The following is a 22,134-nucleotide window of genomic DNA, read 5'->3' on the forward strand; positions in this document are numbered from 1 at the left end:
ATTATTATTATTATTATTATTATTAGTTGTTATTGTTGTTGTAAAATAGCTGAACAAACACCAATGGTGATGAAATGTTTAGAAATGCAGAATTAAATTTAGGCCCCTTTATTAAGCTTTTTTATCTGTAAATTCATGCTGAAGTAATGTAGATCCTGTAACTGATATAACAACAGGTCACTTCTCCAGTAGCGACTTATTTTAGTTTACTGTTTTTTTAAATACGCAGTTTGTTTTACGTCAAAACGACACAGATAGGTCTATAGCGATGATGGGATATGAAAGGGGTATGAGTGGAAAGGAAGCGGCCATGCCTTAAATAAGGTACAACCCTAGCATTTGCCTGGTGTAAAAATGGGAAACCATGGAAAGCCATCTTCAACAGGGCTGCCAACAGTGCCGGGGGAGGGTTTCAAACTCACTTATCTCCTGAATGCAGGCTTACATCTATGTGACCCAAACTGCACAGCCACTCGCTTGGTAAATACTGTGTTAATAGGGTGGTAGTACCACATGGGAGATCACTGCAAGGTTGTAAAGGACAAATGTGTATAATTAGAAAGAATGGTTTCCCAAAGTTTGCATGCAATACACGTCAAATTGACTGCCCTGTAATTATCTGCTTTATGTTTATCTTATCAAGAAGAAATTTATAGATCTGTAAAAATTACCAAACATACCAAAACAACAGGAATTATAAATCACAACATGAAACCACCTCTTGTCGAAGAGCACACTCACTTTCCTCTTTATAACATTTGCTGCGGCAGTGAGGTGTGGACGTTAAGGAACAAGACATGGGATTGTAAGTGACTGCAAAAAGACCTCGAAAATGTTGCTAGATGAACAGCAGATGATTATATGATGGTAAACAAGATGAAAAGTTATAATGTACGTTTCACCAAGACGAAAATTAAGGATGTAAAGCAGAGGATGTATAAGTCTCTGTTAACATATCAATTACAGTATGGTTCCAGTTTGGGATCCTCACCAAGATTACTTGATTCAAGAACTGGAAAAGATTCTAAGGAAAGCAGCACAATTTGCTCTGTGCGATATCTAATAAAACAGTAGTGTTACAAAAATGTTACAAACCCTAGACTGGGAAAACTAAAAGTCAGGAGACAAGCTGCTCAGCTAAGCGATATGTTTTGAGCTGTCAGTAGAGAGATGGCATGGAATGACATTAGTAGACAAATAAGCTTGAATGGAGTTTTAAAAAGTAGGAAAGATTATAATATAACAAAGTAGCAATTCGAAAGAACAAACTAGGGCAAATATTCGTTTATAGGAAGAGGATATAGAGATCATGATAATTTATGAAGGGAAGTGTTTGATAAATTTCAAATTTCTTTGAAATCATTTACGAAAAGACTACGGAAAACACTGGGAATCTGCCACTAGGGTAATGGCCCTAAATGCAGATCAGAGGTGAGTGACTCGAATTAGAGTGCAGTGAAATTGTTGAATACCATGCAAGATATGACATTAAAGTAAAACTTTCCACGAAAGAAGGTACAGATTTTAAAATATTAGAAATGGATTGATAATAACAAATTGGCCCAAATATAAGAACGTTTTTCATACTAATATGTACTCATAAAAACTGCAGTTGTCTTATATGCGAAGCCTGACATTTTTAAGACTCATTTTCATCAAGGTCTATTTTTATCATTCTGACTGTATTGGTTTGTGCAGAGGTATCACCACAGAAAAGCAAGTTGGGTTGGAGGTCACAAATATTCCAAAATTTCTTGATCTTCGATAATTTTGTTCAATTTGTGACTTGTGACCTATCGTTGCTTGGGTTGGCACCACTGTGTTAACGTATTCCAGTCATGGCAGAGTGTGTGGAAAGGACAGTGTATTTGTTACTTCAGTGAAACAAATGAAAGGAAGGTTATGATATAAATTTCAAGCAAGGCATAACATACTAATAATTTACAGGCTGCAAAAATGCTTGGTGTTTTCGAGTACAACAAATGTTGCTGGCAGAAAGACGAAGAAAAATTTACAAATGCTGGATCATAATGGAAAGCACTTCAAGGATCAAAGACAGGAATGTTTAATGAAACTGATGATTTTGCTAATGGATTCATGCAAGAGAATGACAATGCATGGTTATCAAATAAGTGGAGATGTTATTAGAATGAAGGCACTGCAGATAGCAAACAAGTTAAAAGTTCTAGTAACAATTCAAAGTAAGCGTGGGGTGGTGTAAGGCTACGGTTAGATGGACGTTTTTGAAACTAAGAATAGTCCACTGAATAATGCAAGGGAAGGAATACACATATTGTGGTGTGAAAGAAGACTCGGGTAGACACTCAGAAAGTTACCAGCAATATCAAAGAATAAAGTGTCCGCAAAGTCACAATGCAGACAAGTAGATCGCGGCCCGTAACCTCGGTGTAAAAGGCCTGTCATCTAGTGGCTACATGTACGTTAAGAAACTAAGTGTCCGAATGATGAATTATTGGATGCATGCACCACTTTCTTGGTCATTTCTGTTTACGTCATCGTGGTGCACCCAAGAACAAACAACGAAATAATCACTTTTGATGTTATGCTTAATTTTAATTCAGTTATAATTTTCCAAAACACTTCCCTGCTTTGAAAATACACAATGTTCCACACTGAGGCTCTACAACAAATACATCGTTAAGCGGGCGTGTTTGGAAACCTGCATCATTTAGAGGTGTACGAAATAGAACATTACGTTAATTTCTTTAAAAATTGTTAAGTTCAAAATGCCTGTCTAACCATAACTTTAACAAATGATGCAGCATCCAGGAGTATATTTACAAAGATGCAAAACTATTTTGAAATGCCTACCAGTAGATTATGATGATACATTTCACTGACTATAAGGTGTCAGAAAGGGTTTTTTATATTTTTAATGATTTGTTGATTTAAAATTCAAAATGTTGTGTTTTGCATTTTTATTATTCTTTTGGCAAAGAAGTTGGTTTGGAAAGCAATCAGGTTTGTACAATAAGTGCATTTAAAAAATACTGTAAAATGAAAAAAACAAAGTAAAAAACAAAATAGCTGTTAAACCGTTGAACACACCTGTGGAAAAATGAGAAAACACTTACACGGAAATCACTTTTTATTTTACATTCACCTCCATGCAGCATCTCGAGAACCCATTTTAAATGAATACAAGTTACCTTTTTCAGTTTTATCCAAATACAGCAGAGTAACCATTGAAAATAGGTCACAGTCAGTGTCTCAGTATTTGCAGCTGTCAATCGTTGCCTCCTATCACTTTGAGACTATATTTTGAAAACAAAATTTCAGAATCGATATTTGAACACGAATACCACACACATTTTGATGCAGCAGCAGGGAGTAAAGAATACAGAAAGATGCCTTGGAGCTCTTGAGAGTGAAGCCCAATGAGTGTCGTCTACATAGGGGGCGTGGTCGTAAATAGGTGCGAGAACGCATGCTATTTTTTTATAGTCAAACCTGTCCCAGCTCAATGAAGTGAATACAGTGAATGCAAATTGTAATTGCTGTAATTTTCAGATGCAAACACTGTACGACACGCTAAAACGTAAAAGAGATACTAATATTTAGTTGATATTGTATCTCTTACAATGTCATGCTGTGCATACGGTTGTATGAACTGGAAATCCAAAAATATTCCTGGAATAACATTTTACAGGTAAGATTCTAAGTATGGCTTGTAATATGTAGCACAGTATATTATATTACCTCCATTGTTATTGTGCTAGTATTTCGGGGTCGCAGAAGCACCGTCCACTTTTCGTAAGAACTTTTAGGTTAGACTTCTTGTTTATTGTCAATTTTTCCTGAGGTTTCCTGTTCATGAAGAAAGGAGAGCAGAGTGAATTAAGGCCATTAGAAGGGAAAATTGGATACCTTCTCCTTACACCAAAATAGGCTCAGCACATTTCAAACCGGAATTGTTTGATCGGTCCATGAAAAAATTTGTTTTGAAGGAGGATGCAGTACCTACTATTTTTGAAGCATTCCCTTCGTACCTACAGAATCAGAGCATTTGAGGTCTAGGGAAATTTTCATTTTCACGCCCTTCGTGGCCCTTGTCTTCCTTTGACCGATACATTCATTTTTCGAAGTGTTGGACCCCTTCAATTTTTCCTCCTAGTGTTAATAGAGGGTGGTTGCCCAGTTGTACTTCCTCTTAAAACAATAATCACTACCACCACCTCTAAAATATGTATCCTCCTATGGGTGAAGACTGTAGAACAAGGCCCACGGTACCTCCTGCCTGTCGTAAAAGTCTCTGTGGAGGTGGAGGTAGTAGAACAACACCCACGGTATCCCCTGCTTTTCGTAAGAGGCGACTGAAAGGGGCTCCAGGAGCTCTCCTTTTGGCAGCATGGGTTGGCAACCACAGGGCCCATAGCAGAGTCCTGACATTGCCTCCACTTACTTGTCCCAGGCTAATTTTAATCTCATGTCCGACCTCCGATGGTCAACTCTTGTTCTTTTCCAACCTTGAGGCTACAAGAGGATTCGAGTGCTAGGGAGTCTTTCATTTTCTCGCCCTTCATGGCCCTTGTTTAAAGTCAAGAATTTCATATTTGGTCCGTACTGAATAGAGATTACAAAACAATGAATTAGATTGTACAAGATCTTTGGCCAATATCTTCATTTCTCTCTGATTAGTGTTAATAGAGGATGGTTGCCTAGTTGTACTCCCCATTAAAGCAATAATCACCACCACATGTTGTAAAAGGAGTGTGGTTTGGCATCCAAGTGGCCTAAAGGGCTCTTAACTTCGGAGCGTGGGTAGGCGTCCAAGAGGCCCTTAGCTGAGTCCTGAATTGTTTCCACTTGTGTCAGAGGATGGTTTATTTGATGGTTGTACGTCCTATTAAACCAATAATCAGCACCACCACCACTCAAAAATGTCGTAAGCAGTGTTGCTAAGCCCACTTTGGTAATTTATTGCGCATTCCCCTAAAGCATTCAGATCGAGGTATGTCCTTATTAATAGCCTTCTCCTTATCCTTACTGATATCTGGTGAAGATTTGCATCTCCTGTTTTTAAGATACTCGGTTTATAGCACCCATAGTCAACTAGCGAGAGAGTAGATTTAAGGCTGCTGGGTTATAAGAACCGCTTCCTTAGAGCTCAGTAAAAAAGCATTAATAGGTCTGTTTGCCAGAAAATTTTGTTACAGTTAATCGCCGTTGTTATTTTGAAAACGATTGTACTTAATTGAGCAATTCAAAGTTTCCCTACTCCCGAGAAAATACCTTAGTTTGTATACCGTATTTCACGGCATAATCGTCACACTTTTTATACCAAAATTTTCGAAAAAAATTGTAGGGTGCGACCATTATACGATGAATATTTAATACCAGTATTTGTATTACTCAAAAAATGTATTTATAACTAAATTGTATTTGATACAAATTTAAGATGCACGTAATACTCGCGTTTATACATCAAAATAATTAAAATAGTCTAAAACAAAATTCATAATTTTTCGCAACAATTCGGCGAACGTTTTTCGAACCTGAAAAAAAATGAACGTATTAAGTTAATTTGTCATTAATTTGAGTATTAAAGTTAAAATATTACACTTGCAAAAAATTATCGCTTTGTTGTGAAATGTGGACTTACCGGTACGCAATTTATTCCAAATCTTCGGTGTCGCTATCGCAGGTTTCGCTATCTGATGCGCCATCCTCGCCTCTGTTAATACCAGTATCAGATTCTTCGTCTCCCTGCCACACTGCGTCGTCTTCGGAACCGTCTAGTGCATTCGAAATCCCAGTCCTTTTGAAGCTCTTGGAGACTAGTTCAGGTGGTATAAGATCCCAACTCTTCTTCACCCACGAGCATAACAAGTCCAAGGGTGGACGCCTGATATTTCCGGCGGGCGTCAATTGCTGATCGCCACTCATCATCCACTCGTCGTAAAATCGACGTAAGTGGTCTTTAAAGGGTTTATTAACACATACGTCTAGTGGCTGCAAAGCAGATGTTAGGCCAGGAATGACTATCTGACGTGTCTTATTTGTAGTGAGAATTTGCTTCACTTCGTTCACGAGGTGACCTCGGAAACTATCTAAAACAAGCAGAGCTGGTTGTTTTAGTAGTGCACCAGGTCTTCTATTCCACACAGTTTTAACCCAGTCCAGCATGAGTTCTACGTCCATCCAACCCTTTGGTTGCACTCGTACATGAATTCCACGGGGAAACTGTATATTCTTAGGCATCGTTTTCCTCTTGAAAATGATGTAAGGCGGCAACTTTCTCCCGTCAGCTGTAATGGCTAGCATTGCCGTGCATCGCAACTTCTCACTACCGCTGGTTTTCATTAATACACTCCGTGATCCTTTTAGCGCAATAGTGCTGTTGCGAGGCACATCAAAAAAGATTGGAGCTTGATCGGCATTACCAATTTGAGAAAGCAAGTACGAAGTTTCCTTGCGCAAACGTATGACAAATCGGTGAAAATTTACAATCGTGTCCGTGCAATCAGCAGGCAACTTTTGGCTTAGTGTTGTTCTCCTTCGCACTGACAGATTGTGTCGTCGCATAAACCCCTTAACACGTTGGGTGCCACGTGCCGCCATATGGCGGCACACCGTTCTTGAAATCAGAGTTGGCGTGACGCCATATGGCGGCACACCGTTCTTGAAATCAGAGTTGGCGTGACGCCATATGGCGGCACAGTTGAGTTTCAGGCGATGCACCGTAGATAATCAGCTGTGACATCTATGCGCGTAAAATTGGTACTACGTGAAGGGCGAACTTCAGGGTCTATTCCAGCTATGTATTTTTACTCTGTCACCATGTGGCGCCACAGTATTCTTCCGAAGCCACTGACTGGCCAGAGGTCATTGACACAGGTGAAAGCGCGCCAGGCATTGTTTATTCCTCGTTTACGTACGTATTATCACTCGGTTTATATAGTTGTGCAAAAATATTTAAAAAAAATGGAAGATATTGGTAATAGTCTTACGAGGGAACACATACATGTGTTACACTCGGATTCGGTTGAAATTTGGTAGGAATATTCGTGGCAGGCAGTAGAATGCCAAGGTGAAAACTGCATGTACGCAGCGCAAATTTAAACGCCAACATTGAACAAATAAATAGTCATAAAATTAGAAGTGCCGCGGGAGTATCGGAGTGTGGCGGAGAGGTAGGGAGGAGCGAAGCAGCGGAATTGAACCAACCGCGCTGCGTCGAGCTGCGCTAGCAGCCAGGTAGCGTATAGTTAGCGCGTTCCCCTTAACTTCCCGATCAGATGTAAAAAACGTAAATATGAAAATAGCACATGAAACAAGTGTGCAAAGGACGATGTTTGAACAACGATGCCAATAAGTTGTGAAAAATTACGAGTAACAAGAACTCGGGCGTGCCAAGACGCATATTTTCATTGTTTAGAGTTATCAGAAAACTGTTTGCAACAATATGTAATGTAATAAGTGTACTTGTTTTGCATTTTACTAGGTTTTCATAAATATTGCGTTAATTTGAATTAGCAAATAAATATCCCGTATTTGAAATTCGTATTGCACATTCCATGTCAAAAAATTCTGTGACACCGTATGGCGTCACGCTATATTTTATCTTTCCTAAAAAATTGATGTGACACCATATGGCGTCACACATGACCATGGTATGGTGAGATAATATTTACTTAGTACATCATATAAATACATCCCAAGATTATATAAACAGACTACAAGGCGTACAATTGCTTTGGCACCAGCGGAATGCAATTCAAAAATATGCCTGGCACCAGTGGAATAGTGTGCTACAATCGGCTCGGCACTCAACGTGTTAATCCACCCACGAGTCGCCTTAAACTGAGTTACCGGTATGTTGTGTTTGCGCGCTACCTCCTGTCCCTTAATTTGTAACATTTCATATGATACACTGCAGCCATTGTTACGTATTTCACTGACGTACCTAAACATTTCTTCGTCAATTATAGTAAACTTCCCTGTTTTAGGACCTCTAAACGCGCGTCTAGAAGGGTTTGTGCTTTTTAGCTTGTTTTTTACTTTCCGCCAGTCACGCACCAACTTTTCACTCACAGAAAATTTTCTTTCTGCAGCTCTGTTTCCGTGCTGTTCAGCGAAGGCAATTACGCTTAGCTTGAAGCCCGCAGAATAGTTTCTATATTTACCCATAATCACTTATAAATGCTTCACACGTTAATGTTTTGCGATATAAATGACTTTCCGTAATTGTTCACTATTAAAACAAATTATTTCTGCAAACACCCAAAACACAAATTAAAAACAAATTCTCACGCACACATGTCTACAGTAATCACGTAAATCTGAAACAAATAAATGCATCTGTGATCTGTCCATTCCAGAGCAGCCAATACTGTTAGGCAGCAAGGAAGCATGCAACAATTTATCAGTTTAGTTCGTTGGTTGCGACACACTACTGCGCTTGCGCAAAGCTCGCAAACCGGAGCTCTAGCTAGCGCGGTGTAGATCTACTGTATAGTTGACTGTATTCCGAGACGTCAGTAACAAACATTCATTTTTTTCAATTTCTTTTAAACATACGGTAATTAGGTTAATATTTCTTCCCAGTTATTGATGATTTTACATTACATTACTGACGAGTTTATAAAATAAAACTTTAATAGCATTGGATAATAATTATCTTGACTGCTTGGATAAAAGTTTTCATCCCATGCCAGGACACTTATAACGTAGTAGTAAGATAAGAGTCTAGCGATGACAACTGAGACATCGTAAATAATTCGGCTGAATAATTCCGTGGAAATCTGCGTTATCGTCTTGGATTTCACTTCGTGCGCAATAACACAGGAGCCGGCCCCATGGTGTAGGGTGCTTGCCTCTTACACGGAGGCCTCGGGTTCAATTCACGGCCGGGTCAGGGAATTTTACCTGTATCTGAGGGCTGGTTCGAGGTCCATTCAACCTACCTAGCCGGTATTTCCTGGCGACGTTGCCGATAAGCGATAACTTACAGCCTTACGTATTTCAAATGGGAACTCATAATATGTAGGTGGTGAATAAATAGTACACTGTCTCGCGACCACGTTGTCAAACTGCCGATAGTCTACCGGTAAGCCATGCGTTGTACATATACCGGTATTATTTATTTATACGTTGTGCAACATGTCGCAAACGTGACTGTGTTGCCAAATTGCCCATAAACCATACACGTATTTAAATTGCGCATTCATGTGCAACTTACGTTGCAGTTCCATTTACCTTTTAACCAGATTAGTGAACAAAATCTGGACGTGCGACGATTATGTAATTAAAGGTTTAAAGTCCGATTTTTGTATTGAAAATAAAGGATGCGACGATTACGCGGTGGCGACGATTATGCCGTGAAATACGGTATATCCACAACATAAGAATTGCCATGTTTTGCCAACCATGGGAGGCGTGGCCATTGGCTTCAAACGACAGCCACAGAGAGAAGTGTAGCAGGCAGCTCCTTTACTCCCTGTGCAGCAGTTACACAGTCTCTCGGTGAGCAAGCCTTAATCCCATGAGGACCTCTGGAACATTCACATAATCTTCCTGACGCAGTTGGTTCTTGACAGCAGTCAGGTAAATGGTAAATGAGCCTCTAAAAACTGTTGAGACTCCATCCTTTCCAGAAATGGGATATTCTTCTTAAACTGGAGCAGTTTTGTAGGAGAAAAGTTCTTACGTGCATGCCGAGCATCAAACAATAACCCAGTGGCTTCTACAGTCTTCCTGCCTGGATCCGTGTTTCTTAAAGTCCTGACTTTTATTACAGCTGACTGGGCAACACACGTAAGCTTGGACTTAATCATTACTTGAACTTTTTTAGGAAGCTGTTCTTAGTTCTGAATGATTGTCTGCTCAATACTCCACCATTGCCTAACAGCTAAGTTTAACCTCAAGGTCATCTAGCGTCCTAACGAGTACATAAATTGCTGGGTACTTAGATCCCCCTAAGAAATTAAGCAAGACCATAAGAGAGGCACCAACAACAGAAACATACGCTGCTTGTAATTTTATAATATATATTTTTGAAGTCTATGCTTTTTGAAAAATTTGACCCCAGAATTTGAATCTTCCAGTGTTTTGAAAAATGCTACCAGATCTTCAACACACGCAGCCTTAAACCAGGAATTCCATTTTGCACACATATGCATTGGGAAAGCTAGAATTTCATCTTCTTGATCTGTTTTCGTATTTCTCTCTCAGAAATGCAGTGTAATTGGTTTTTCTTCTTTTGTGTATTTAAAAAGGCATTCTTTGTTTTTACTATGGAAACGTTCAATTCATCCAGCTCATTTTCAAATATGCAGCTGACAAGGTTGACTTAATAAACCCAGCACTGGTCATGACCTACTTCTTCAATCAGTCCTTGAGGAGTAGTTGCACATTCTGTCATGTAGCGTGTGGAGTCGATAACTACTGCCACTACACGCTCCCATTCAATTTTGTAGAAATTCAAAGTGTCTGACATAGCACTGGAGCAATTAGTGCTATTGGCAGAATCTAGAACAACAGAGGCAGTCAGATGGGTGTTCATTTCAATTGATGGTACTGATCGACGAAGTAGGATGTTAAAAACACACCCATGATTCTTGTCAGTTTTGTCACACAGCAGAAACAAGTTTTAATTCTGAATTCCTTTCATAATTCGATGAAACCTTCTCAAGAAGTTTCTGCAGGGGATAAGGAAAAAGAACGTGTTAAGCAAGAAAATGTACTAATGAATACACAGATAAAAACTACCCAACAGGGACATGGAGACATAAGTGCATTTTACGTCTCTTCCTCAATTTCCTCCCTTCTTCTTTCACCGATCATGGGGGATACATTTCTGACGAATCTGATTTGCTGATGATAAATCTCCACTTTTGCGAATGTACTTATCAGCCAAGTACAGATAGCAGTATTGTCTAGTTTTTCTGCTGGTACATTAGCTTTCATGAACGCAGTAGTAGTAAACTCTTCTTTCGAATCCTTCATGCGATTACCATTTGATAATGTTTCCTTCAGTGTGGCCACTCTACGGACACTAACTTCAAGATGCAAAGTTTCTCAGCGTTTTGAATGTTTTTCCTATTTGCAATGTTTGTCTAAAGCATCTTTCCCGCGATAATCTAACCAACAATCGCAATATTTGAGCATAAGAATGCCACGAGAAATTATAAATCCTTCATTCTTATTATTCCTTAAGTCTGTCCACGGCAGAAATGGCTGCCTTCGGCAATTTTAAACCTAATATTGTGATGCCCAGTAAAAAACATTGTTATCACACAGCTGATTGTAGTCACACGCCAGTATAAAGTCGTAACCACACGCAAAACTTAATTCTGAATTCCTTTCATAATTCAATGAAACCTTTTTGAGAACTTTCTGCAGGGGATAAGGAAAAAGAATGTGTTAAGAAAGAAAATGTAATAATAAATACACAAATAAAAACTACCCCACAGGGATATGGAGACACTAGATACAATTTCTTCCGATATAAGTGCATTTTACGTCGTGTATCTGAGGGTACAGTGAATATAGGTCTATCTACCATTTCTAAAGATGAAAGGAAAGTATTAAAAGGTGTGAAAAACACGAGAGAGCAAATATGAAAACATGTGCACAGGGGCCTACAAAACTATTAAAGTATTATTGCGGATCACACTCTTTCGAAAACAAATGTTAGTAGAAGCCTTTTATTTCGGAGCAGTGGGTTATTAAACATTATTTTATGGACGCACTCTTAGACAGTGAATTGGAGGTTACATTCGAGCATGTGCAACTGCGAGGAATAAGTTTGGCCGCCGTTTTGAATCAAACAAAACTTTAACCAACTTGATGATCGAGTCAAAACTCGAAAGTGCGAGTTTCAACATTCGCAACCTCTGAGCACTTATGCCAGTCACTTTCTGACTGAGTTTAATTTTGTCTTCAATAAGTTATTAAGGAATTTCACATTAACCGTGTCCATAACTATGCTATCACAAGACAAATATGTACTACACTAGTCAATTTCACACAATTATGTTCCTAATCCAGATATAAGCTACCGTATCATGCGACAAATATTAGCTACACTTTACTGTACCATTCAACACAAAATACATTTCTACCTTCTGAATGGAATACAAAATACAAGCACAAACAGGCTCACTCTGCTATTCACCAATATCGCTGCTAACTGGCAAGCAAAAAATGAACATTCCTGAGGCTAATGGCTTGCTTCCCAAAAGTGCAACTTATCCTTTGAAGTTCAGGAAGGCCTTTTCCTGTGATCACGCAACTGTGGCGAAGGCTCTTACCCGAGTTTTAAATCACATCAACTTTACTTTCCATTATTAGCCAGGACAAAATCCAACAATAAGACAAAAACGAAGGATTAACGGACATGTACGAATATAAACAATGTGACACGAAGATTGCGGTAAATGCCGCTAGACTCAGATAATTTATAATTGTGTAGTTTGTCAATATGCATATGAAGATTATAGACTCAGATAACAAACAAAAAATAAATGTGACGAATCAGCAGCAATAACTTTAACAGCTGTAACAACAAAAGCAAGTGTGAAACAATAACGAATTCAGGCAAGACAAATGCTGGATCACTTGATAAATTCACCCCTGTACACCAATGTAGATTCTCAAAGAATTAACATGCACAAGTTAAGTGTCACTGCATGCCTATTACAAGATATTAGAATCATTCCATATTGACAGTTTTCACTTTACAAAGGAAAAGGATTGTTAAGTGAAACTGCATGCCTAGTCATGAAGGAAAGCAGAAGTGTTCCGTGCTAAGTGTTGGACCATGGTTGGCTGATTTGGTCATCATGGTGGAAAGCATAAAATGTTGTAAACGTATATTTGAGAATTGTGAACACAGGAAATCTGAGGTAACCAACAAAAAATGTAGTAAATGACGGGAAAATGTTATCCAACTAATGGCTGAATGGTCAGCGTATTGGCCTTCAGTTCAAAGGGTCCCGGGTTCGATTCCCGGTTGGGTCGGGGATTTTAACCTTCATTGGTTAATTCCAATGGCCCGGTCACTGGGTATTTGTGCTATCCCTGTAACTCACACACTGCACATAACACTATCCTCCACCACAATAACACGCAGTTACCTACAAATGGCAGATGCTGCCCACCCTTAGTGGAGGGTCTGCCTTACAAGGGCTGCACTCTGCTAGAAATAGCCGCACAAAATTATAATTATTATGGGAAAACACTGAATACAGGAATGCAACAGTGGGGTAGTACTGTATACATTCAATATTTAGCATGAAACTTTCATAAATTATGCATAGGCTTTTTCTTCGTATCTGTAAATGTCTGCCAGAAAACTGCATATTTACCACGCTAGAGGTGCATTTTGAGCATGCGGCCCAGGGCACGCACACGTTGAATATGATACAGCTGGGTGGTTAAGAGAGAAATTTGTTATTTCTATCCATTAGTGGTGCAAGTCTAACAAACATATTTTTGCACGCTGAGAGAGTATGTCCGAGGCGGAAGGCAGAAAGAAAACGCGGACCAAGTCAAACGCAATGGACATCGGACAGCTTTAAAATATAATATACAGCCTAATCTGTAAGAAGTACAGGTTCAGCAATAAGTAAAGTTTCCTGGCTGTGGCTTGAACACCATAACTGATATAGATGTCAAGGAGAAAGATAGAGAGATAAGGGTAAGTTATTGAACTTTTTACTATTGTTACTAACAGTGAACAAATGTAATTATGTCCGACTCAAACCAGGAAGACCTGCAGAAACTGCTAGATTGACGATATATTTTCAAAAAAATAAAGAAAAATAGCAACTATGAGATATCTCAGCTATCTTGGGTGTGGTGATTTTTGTCCCTTACCTGATATATTTGGTGTACCTCTACCAGACACATTGGCAGACACCATATCTGACAGATTATCATTTTGATCTTCATTTTCCATCTCCAACGATGATGCCACACTATGGTTTGATGCAGCTTCTGACACAGCCTCCAGGTTGTCACTAGTATTCCCTGCAACACACGATGAGTACTGGATGAGGAGGACAAAAATTAATATCAATTTAAATACAAACTAATTACATTAATGCATTGTAGATGAAGAACAAGAAAAAGACTTTTTCAAATCTACAAAGGCTATTACTTCGATCAGTAAATTAGATAACTAGTTTAAGAAGGCTAAAGTCTTAATGGACTTTTGCTGGTGGTCTGAATTGGAACTGACTGAAAAGGACAGAATTTAAACGACTTTCAAGTAAATAAGAAATTAAAATAATAATTAATAACAGCACATATTTAATAAGATTCAATGCTATGGATCATACAAGGATGTCATCTTGTCATCAACCTAAGGGTTGGTCAGAGTCTCTCAAGATACAACCGTCTCAAATTGTACTGTATGTAGTCTCAAGCTACTTACTCAATGAATTGGCGGGGTGAATAGGCATGAAATGCTGATAGTGATCTAAAAGAGTGAGGGTGTTTGTTATTGTAACAAGGATGTATCATTTGAGCAATTCCAAAGAGGTGGCATTGTAGGATGACAGTAAAATACTGTACATCCAAGAAGTCAACAGTCCCTGGCCTTTCTTGGGGGGACATCAGGAAGCTGACGGAGGTCACGAAGACAGTGTGCCAAGTAGACAGGACCAGAGAAATATTAATAGAACAGAGCAGCAAGATAGAGGTTACGAGCGATTAATCTCATTTTATAATCGTGGTGAAGTTCAGTACACTTATTAAATGATAAAGTAATTTATTATCATCCACCTATTCAATACTAGATAATCCTTATATTCAGGATATAATTATTTTACATTAGTTGTTATGGTACATGTTTCACTTATCCTTGCAAGCATCATCAGTCCAATATAACCTTTTAAAAACTAGGTCAGGGCCCTGAATTATTCACACAATGTGTGAGATTATCCCTTAACCTTCCGTATTGTTTTCAAAATAGACTTTCAACCTATTAGGTCGTGTTATGTACATTTAGTACGTGTTGAAGAGATGTTAAGTACAGAACAAAAATTGCCAACCAGACACCAGTGGGATCCGAACCCACAACCTCCTGATGGGAGGTTTTGATTTGACAAATCGACTGTCAGATCTTCTCATGCAGCCAATGCTGCTAATTAATTCTCCAATAGTCAAAGGGATTTCAACACGCATTTACTTGGCAGTTCTTACTTACATCCACATTCAAAGTTCAATCCCCCTTTAGACTAGCACATTAGCCTCGACTAGCATAAGCTTTTCCTACATCTGACGATAACAACACTAACATCTACAACTTCCTATAAAATAATTGGAGATTGTTAAACTATTCACCATAATTTATGCCTTGTTGTTCGCTAACGATTGATCACAAACACGCACATTTGTTGTTCAACCAGTTGTTCTGCCTTTGACAATATTGACTACAATCCCAGTTTTACCATTTTTAAGAAGAATTGTTTAATATTTAAAGATTTTATTTAATCCACACATATTGCAACATATGTGGAAGATTAAAATAATTTACACAATATGCACAAACAATTGTATGTAATATCACTCTTAATGATATTAATTATCATCGCCATAAGACATATCTGAGTCTGTGCGACGTAAAGCAACGAGCAAAAACAAAAACAAAAAATTGTTAATGATGTTACAATCACAACTTTTATTCCCATTTGAAGTGAAGATAATAAGAACATTATAAGAAATCTTGCTCATTAACATACTTTATGGTGTATATTTTACCCAAAACAACAATCCATTGTATAGAAGGTTCAAATGTAGTGACTATGTACTATTCTCAAAATATATGTAACATCAGAATTTAAGAGATAATCTCACATATTGTGTGAATAATTCAGGGCCCTGACCTAGTTTTTAAAAGGTTAAATCGGCTGATGATGCTTGCAAGGACAAGCGAAACATGTACTATACTAACTAATGTAAAATAATTATATCCTGAATATAAGGATTATCTAGTATTGCATAGGTGGATAAATTACTTTGTCATTTAACAAGTATAAAGATAAAGGTTATCAAAAGTGATCTAAAATCTGAACTGAGCAGCATAAAGGTGAGTTTGACTCAAAATTCTTCTAAAAGGAAATTAAGAATCAAGAACTAGTTTGAGAAGAAAGGATTAAGAAACTTGAATTAACGGATTGGTCATGAAGCCAGGGAAGATAAAAGGATAAATGTCATTGTATATGGACTGAATGACACACACATAAGGAGAATTTCAATATATGATACACAACCTTGCTGATCAGGGAGAAACTGAAAGTGGATTGCAGTGAGAATGACACTGACAAGGCTCTTAGAATAGGAGAGATTGCAGGAAGAAAACGTGTAAAAATATGTATATCAAGCCTGAAGGGCCATCAAGTTTTGTGAAATATGAGGCACTAGACAGGAAAAAATATGAACCAGGAAAAAGCTGGAATCAGAAGAAATGAAAGATATGAGAAAACAATGCTTTCACCTATGTAAAGTACAGAACTCATGGGTTAAAGCATTTATCCCTGAAAACCAATTACAGGTGCCAGGAGATTCATGGAGCAGAATTTGGCCCACCAAGTAGCTACCAGAAATGGAAGAAGGTCCTGATGCGTCAGCAATGAGAGGGAAGGCGAGTTCCATGGCAGGCAGGCCAGCAAGTGATGACTGGGCAGAAATGGCTGAGGTAGGCGGAAGTCGAAGGAGTGATGGATGATATGCAGCATGGAGTGATGACCTTGGGACATCATCAGTCCACACCAGCCGTAAGCACAGAAGATGCTGTTTCCAGGATGGATGATATTACAGCAAGGAGAAGAGGACGGAAATGCAAGGTACCATTAACTTTGAAAGATATTTGGGCTAAGAAGGGCGACAAGAAGTACATGCAAAGAGAGAGGTACTGAAGAGGAAATAATTAGCTCTCTAGGTGGAAGTATTATATAAATTGAAAAAAAAAAGCACTCGTAGTCAAGCTGTAAATACTACAGTGTTGTAACTATAGGTCATGATGCACCCTTCCATGTACATCAACAGAGTGAACAGACTCAAATGAGGACTGAATCTGCAACCTCCAAGATAAAGATCCTAAGATAAGTTAAGGAGAGTGCAACTCAGTACAGCGTCAAAAAATAATGAAAATCAAATGTTAGCGCAGTGATCATATAATGAAAGTATACAATAAAATTCATAACTGTGTGTGGAACGTTAAGCTTCAATAAGAAGCAACTAGGCAGTCCAGTGGGGGTGAAATATGGTGTAATAACTTCTTAACATGGTGATGAGCAGAAAGACATTTTAGAACAAACCTTGAGGCTCCAAACAGGAAGCAATTCATAACAATGGAGCTGCTAGTCATATACGCCCTTACTAAAGAAATATAGTAAGGGTGACGTGGTTGTGAAATATTTCCTTCTAGAAGACTAGTTCAAAACACAAGCAAATATCCGCGGAATAGGGGATTTTCATGGACCGTTAAGAAATCCACATTTCAGTCTCACGTGAGAGAGATGCAGTTGTTTGGTAAGCAAGTGAAAACTTGCTGAAGGTTTGGAAGGTGCATAAAAATCCTGCTTTGGAGATGCAGCAAGGCATTATGCTGGGCACTTTGTTGGGCATCTTTGAGAGACTTCTAACAGAGAACTTTATTGGAGAAATTGGTCAACATTGAGTAGTACTATATGAGCACCTTGTTAGTGGGAGAGTCTGCAGAGAGAGACATAGTCGTGTGCAAGTTAAAAGTTGCATGATAGATGGCAGCATCATCTGTTTGAGACAATGCCAGTTGAGAAATCGAATTTCAACTCCATCTGACTTCACCCAACCCTTTAGTGGCATCTTCAGAGAGAGTCAAAAGAGAGAAAGTAGAAGAAAATCCAGTATTTAACTGTTTAAGGCCTTACAGATGTAAATACAGGGATTCCACAGCATACCTCAATTATTAATATGACTCTCAAAAGTAATTTACAAAGAATGTAAGGAAACTACAAATATCAGATTAGTGCTCTGTGTAAAGAATTAATAAAATAACAATTTTCCTTTCTTATTTACTATGTTAACCCATCAAAGTAAATAATCTATGATTCATTAGCAGCCAAGCAAACTTGAAATCATAGAAAGAGAAATGAGTTTACATGATCTGGATATCCTTGGATAAGACTCCCTGGAAAAGATGTGGACATTTTGCGATTCGCGCATACCTGCCAACTTCACAAAACCAAAAATCGGGAAGTTTAGATATGAAAATCAGGAAAAATCAGGAGGAATCAGGAGATACAATTGGTCAAAACTGCTTATTCTGCATGCCTTGCACAATACAGGAGTACTATAGTATATTATAACACTTAATGTCTCAAAACCTGACTGTTGCTATACGAGGCTACAAAGTTAAAAATTACACATCTCTATTCCCTCACAGGAAGTTTGTGAGTGAGATGATCGGTCTCTAGTAAGTCTTCCAAAAATAATATGAACTCATGCTTCACACATATGAATCAGTCATACACTTAGATGCCATTACTTAGCATATGCTTTGTGAAGCGCAATGTTATTTTTTATCAAGTAATAAATTAAAATTTGCCAGAATTATCTCCAAATGGCTCCTAAAATCTCTAGAAAAGTCACTAGTCACTAAATTAGTAAAAAAAGAATCCAAATCTAGCAACTAGTCACGACTGACTACAATTAGATCAGACAGCAACCCAGAAAAAAAACATGGCGGACATAGGTTGGTGACGTGAGAGGTTAAGGAGAAGATGATGTATGTTTATTCTGAGTCACCTAAAGAAAACATCACAAGTCAAACGTCATAAAATGCAATTCATTAACTCAAAATATGAATAATTATGCACCAAATGCAATCTTACCATATTATAATAATTTTAAATTCAGTGGGAAAACAACAAACGGAGAATTATTTAATCATCAGGTTGAAACAGACACACACACACTAAAAAATTTCACATATGAAAATCCGGACAGCAAAAAGATAAATAGATGTCAACGAATAACATTATTAACCTCACATGAAATACAATAAAACATCATTAACAACAGCCCATTCCATAAAACGTGAAAACAAATACATTTCTTGAACAAAATTTCAAGTCTTCACAATCCACTTGAATTGTTGAGTAGGTACAGTGATATTAAATATCGATACTCTTGTACATCATAAAGCACTAGTAACCTTAAAGCTCTTCAGAATAGATGGCACATCCTCTTGTGAATTATATAAAAATGGTTCAATTAAATCATTCTTGTACCCGTTTAAAAAAGAAATTCATATCTCAGTCGTAACTCTGAGTCACGATTTTCCAGATCTTTCTGGGACTGATTTAATTTTGTAATTAGGTACGTTGGCTGATTGGGGAAAATGCTAGGATATGCATCATTAGGTACCTTCAGAAGTTTGCGTGCCATCCGAATTGCATCACCGCCTATTATGGCTATAATATCTTCCCTAACAATAAATGTGATATCAAAATGATTAATGCACACAACACTAGTATCACTTGGTTCGAAGTTTTCCCTATGAATGCACCTGACCAATTTACCTTAATACTAGATATTTTAGAAATATGAACACTGAAGTCCTCTAATTGGACATACTTACATCCAGGCACACAGCACATACGACCCCTCTGGTTAAACTATAAACATACTGCACAGGTAAGTGAAATTGTAAAGAAAACAGGCATGTTCTGGGAAGAACATGAGGACAATCACCTTATTACCACCGGAATTGTTCAAATACATATGCTTTTTAACAACGAACAGCTTCTACGGCAATGAAGGAGGCTTTAAAGCCTATTTAAGGTTACAAATAAGTATAATTTTCAATTAATAATATTCAAATTTCTGTAAATATTTGGTAACAACATGACTTACAGAAATCAAACACATGCTAGCACTCCAATTGTCACCACTGTGGGCAGTTTCAATAGGTCGGTTAAGGTCTGAGATATTGTAGTTGGTCTTGATTATATCCAGGTTTCAATAAAAATTCGCGTGCATTTCTCCTATTAATAAACGTCTATATTTCCTTTTGAAAGGGGCCAAAGAGCGAAGGACTTCCGGCCATTTGCATACAATGGCGGGATTTGAAAACAAATGTTTGACGTTCACACACACACACACACACACACACACACACACACACACACAAAAAAAGCTAAAATCAGGAGAAATAATAGAATAACCAGGAGGTGGGAAAAACTGTTGAAAATCAGGAGTCTCCCGCTTTAATTGGGAAAGCTGGCAGGTATCCTTGTGGAAGGAACACCTTATACTTTTCGGAAAGCAATGATATGAATAGAGACGGTGTTGCACTTTTTTTCTGAAAAACTGAACAACACCGTCCTAGGCTAAAAATCTATCAATGAGAGGATCATTACTATCAAAATGAATGCTTCCCCTTGTAAGATTAAAATTATTCAGGTCTATGCTCCCAGAGCTGCAGCATTGATGATGAAATTGAAGTTCTATGAAATATTAGAACATAGTATCAACAAGAGACATATTAATAAATCCAAGATAACTTCAATGCTCAGACTGGGGACACTACTGGAGATAATTACATCAGATATGTAATTAGTCATTATGTCCTAGGCGAGATGAATGAACGAGGAAAGCAGCTACAGGAGTTTTATGTTGGCAATGACATGGTTGTTTGCAACACCCTCTTCCAGCAACACCCAAAGAATCTATACACTTGGATATCACCTGGTGATAGAGTCAGAAATCAGACTGATTTCATCTTGGTGAGATAATGTTGTAAGACATCTGTTCCAGATCGTAAGACCTTTCCTGGAACGGAATGTGGCAATGACCACAATCTGTTGTCCAAGAATATAGAGATAAAACTAAAATTTGGCAAGAAGGTAAGAAGAAAGACAGCTAAGACTTGGTAGCCAGGAATCTCTTGTGTAAGCTTCGGACAACTTGTATGGCCAAAACTCCCAGATCTTCTACCAGATGTAGAAGAAACACCTTCTCAGATGTGGGACAGAATAAACGTGATAGTCTCATCTCTCCCAGAACCAGTTAGGAGGACACCAAGTGAAAAACATCCCTGGATATCACGTACAACTTTGCAATTGATTGAAGAAAGAAGTAAATTGAAGAAGAATGGCATCCAAGTTGTTTGGGATGAAATCAGGTACAGGATCCTCTGTAAAGAGATACAGCATAATTGTAGGAAAGATAAATCACAGTTTTTCCACAGCATCTGCAAGGAAATAGAACAAAACCAGAATCCAAATCGAACAAAGAATCTCTTCAATAAAATCAACGTCACTAGACAATTTAAAACATACACATGGGTAACACTCTGCAAATAACCTTACTCCTTGTGGGTGGGGTTAACTTCCAATAAGTAACCAGGGGAACCTGACCCCTACAGAGCGCGTCCCCAGGTGGCGGATAGGGGGCCCCTACAGTATGTAGGGCTGGTTGAAATAACCAATACAACCCGCGGACCAACAGGTACCCCAAGCCCTGGGTTAAGGGTGAAGACCTCAACGGCATCTACGGCAGAGAAGATGGACTTCGGTACGGCGGAGATGGCGGAAGAGGCAACCCATCCTTCTGGGGTGTACAGATGGAACCTACTGCCTTGTAGGACGAGGAAGGCATCCTCAAAGGCTAAGGGAGTAAACCCTGAAAGAAAATCCTCTTATGCGTTAGGCCTAGCAAGTCAGCAGGAGAGTACTGAGTACAGTTGCTTTCAATAAGAAAAAGAGCCTCGGAAAGAATATTATAGACCGGACTGACACGTCCTCTCAGACAATTGTAAAGTATGATGACCGTAAGGCTGATGATATACAATGTTCTGAAAGGAAACCCCAAATAAAAAAGAGACCCAAATACCGAATTGGAACTATGAACATTCTATCATTAACTGGAAAGTTAGAAGAACTCCTAGACATGATGGATAGAAGAAAAATATCAATATTGGGATTAAGTGAGACCAAATGGAAAGGGATTGGAAGTAAGACACTTCGTGGAGGTTATAAATTATACTGGTGTGGACAGGAGCAGGTAGCGAAAAATGGTGTTGGATTCTTAATTAACGAAAGGACTGATGCTACAGCTGAAGTTTTCTGCAAAAGTGACAGAATCATTAAAATGTTCATGAAACTGGAGAACACTAAG

The 22,134-nt window shown here is 38.3% G+C and overlaps 1 protein-coding gene across 5 annotated transcripts in view; it reads right to left on the reverse strand.

Annotated features, from left to right (window-relative positions):
• The window catches only part of Gapvd1 (GTPase activating protein and VPS9 domains 1), a 674,762-nt gene that overhangs the window by 350,992 nt on the left and 301,636 nt on the right, over positions 1–22,134 (reverse strand). For all 5 annotated transcript variants that reach the window (XM_067138086.2, XM_067138089.2, XM_067138085.2 and 2 more), the window contains one exon: positions 13,843–13,995. In XM_067138086.2, the coding sequence (XP_066994187.2) occupies positions 13,843–13,995 (153 nt within the window). The remainder of the gene's footprint in view (positions 1–13,842; positions 13,996–22,134) is intronic.

The sequence above is a fragment of the Anabrus simplex genome, chromosome 1 (assembly GCF_040414725.1).
Source record: "Anabrus simplex isolate iqAnaSimp1 chromosome 1, ASM4041472v1, whole genome shotgun sequence".
Taxonomy (NCBI): Eukaryota; Metazoa; Arthropoda; class Insecta; order Orthoptera; family Tettigoniidae; genus Anabrus; species Anabrus simplex.